This window comes from Buceros rhinoceros, unplaced genomic scaffold (assembly GCF_000710305.1).
Source record: "Buceros rhinoceros silvestris isolate BGI_N320 unplaced genomic scaffold, ASM71030v1 scaffold38454, whole genome shotgun sequence".
Taxonomy (NCBI): domain Eukaryota; kingdom Metazoa; phylum Chordata; class Aves; order Bucerotiformes; family Bucerotidae; genus Buceros; species Buceros rhinoceros.
Genome location: NW_010408294.1, coordinates 11038 through 12705, shown reverse-complemented (window position 1 = coordinate 12705; position 1668 = coordinate 11038). Strand labels below are relative to the sequence as shown.

The following is a 1668-nucleotide window of genomic DNA, read 5'->3' as shown; positions in this document are numbered from 1 at the left end:
CTGCCTCAATCCAGGTTCCTGCTCTGGGTATTGATCCCCATCGGACGGACTTGCTAGGAAATTACTGATTTTACTTGGCTAATTAATGTGTGCCAGGGCCTCATCCAGAGACCTGACCAGGTGAATTATGAACATACTGGTGACTAATTGTGCTCCGAGCTGAGCCAGTCCCTGGGGAGGGGCCGGATGGATTGTCCTGGTCCCTGCTCTGCGGTGTCCTGTCCGTCCTGCACTGAACCCCCTGCCCTGGCTGATGGAGAGGTTCTGGATGTGGCTTATTTTGCCCAAAATCCAGCCTGGAGCTTGGTGTCTGCTGTTGTGGACTGGCAGAGGGGTCTTGGTGGGGCCTGACCCGTGGAGCACCAGCCAGGGCATGGGCAAAGAGGAGGCTGTAGGACGGGAAAAACCTGTCCCAGGTGCTGGTCCTGGCGGGGTTTGGCACAGAGGGTCCCGATGCTGGGGTCTGGGGGTGCCGGCACCCGTGGCCGCTGCCCCATGCGGCTGCCTCGGTGCCGCTGCAGTGATGGACATCACCGACATCACGAAGGGGAAGTGCGAGAGCGACGAGGACAAGCAGCACTTCATCCCTGTGCATCTGTGAGTCCCTGGGGACGAGAGTGGGCGGGGGGCTGCCGCTGTGAGGGAGCAAGAGGTGCCAGGCTGGCAGCCAGCAATTTGGGAGCCGCAGTGGGATCCAGGCTGCGGTTTGGTTTGCCAGGGGTCAGTGCCTGTCTGTGGGGTGCAGCCGTGTGGGGTTCCCGACGTGCCCAGCAGTCAGCTCCACTGAACCCCCCGCTCTGGTGTTTGCAGGGCAACGGCTGACAATGACTTTCCACACAACATGATCAGGAAGGCAGTGGAGGGGAAGGACATCAACCACAAGGGACAAGGTAGAGCCCCACATCCCCTCCTGCTGCCTCCCTAGGCTCTGGCATCCTGTCACCCAGCCGTTGTCACCGGCCACGGGGGTGTGAGTTTGAACCTGGGTGCAGCCGAGTCCTAGCGTGCAAATTGTTCCAGCAATTTGGTGGTGACCAAGGAGTGACCACCCAACCAGGGCTGAGCTCGAGGAGGAGCATTCATGTCTGCAGGAGCCATGTGGCCGGCAGCTATGCCTGGCACAACGGCACAGCTTGGGTTGAGCTGGTGTGGGCCGTGGGGCTGATGTCCTGTGCTCTGTCCTGGCAGGGTTCTGGGTGTCCCTGAAGATGCTCTGGGGAGACCTGAGCCAGGTGCGGAAAGACCATCCCCACCTCGTGGACCGCAGCACGGTGGTGGCACGCAAGCTGGGCTACCCGGAAGTCATCATGCCAGGCAAGCGGTGTGGTGGGTTGGACCATCCCTGGAGAGTCTCTGGGGGTCTCACCCAGAATGGGGTTATGGGGTGCCCCACGACAGAGGGGACTTGCCTTGCTGACGGTGTGTCCCCCCAGGAGACATCCGGAACGACATCTACCTGACGCTGGTGCAAGGTGAGTTCGACAAGGGCAACAAGAAGACGCAGAAGAATGTGGAGGTGACGGTGTGCGTCTGCGATGAGTCGGGCAGTGTGGTGCAGGTACGGCGAGGGACCTGTCCCTCACATCACCCACCTTGGGCAGAGGCAGCAGCTCTGGTGCCAGTGCTGGTGCCAGCATGAACCGGCTGGAGGGGCCCCGGGAGCCCCCT

At 61.5% G+C, this 1668-nt stretch overlaps 1 protein-coding gene across 1 annotated transcript in view; it reads left to right on the top strand.

The window, feature by feature from the left end:
- Nucleotides 1-523: 523 nt before the first annotated feature.
- The window catches only part of LOC104492283 (dedicator of cytokinesis protein 2-like), a gene marked incomplete at its 3' end in the record, with an annotated part of 8865 nt that continues 7720 nt past the window's right edge, over nucleotides 524-1668 (top strand). Inside the window, exons 1-4 of the mRNA XM_010134815.1 lie at nucleotides 524-597; nucleotides 811-890; nucleotides 1189-1314; nucleotides 1434-1558. Of these exons, the coding sequence (XP_010133117.1) occupies nucleotides 524-597; nucleotides 811-890; nucleotides 1189-1314; nucleotides 1434-1558 (405 nt within the window). The remainder of the gene's footprint in view (nucleotides 598-810; nucleotides 891-1188; nucleotides 1315-1433; nucleotides 1559-1668) is intronic.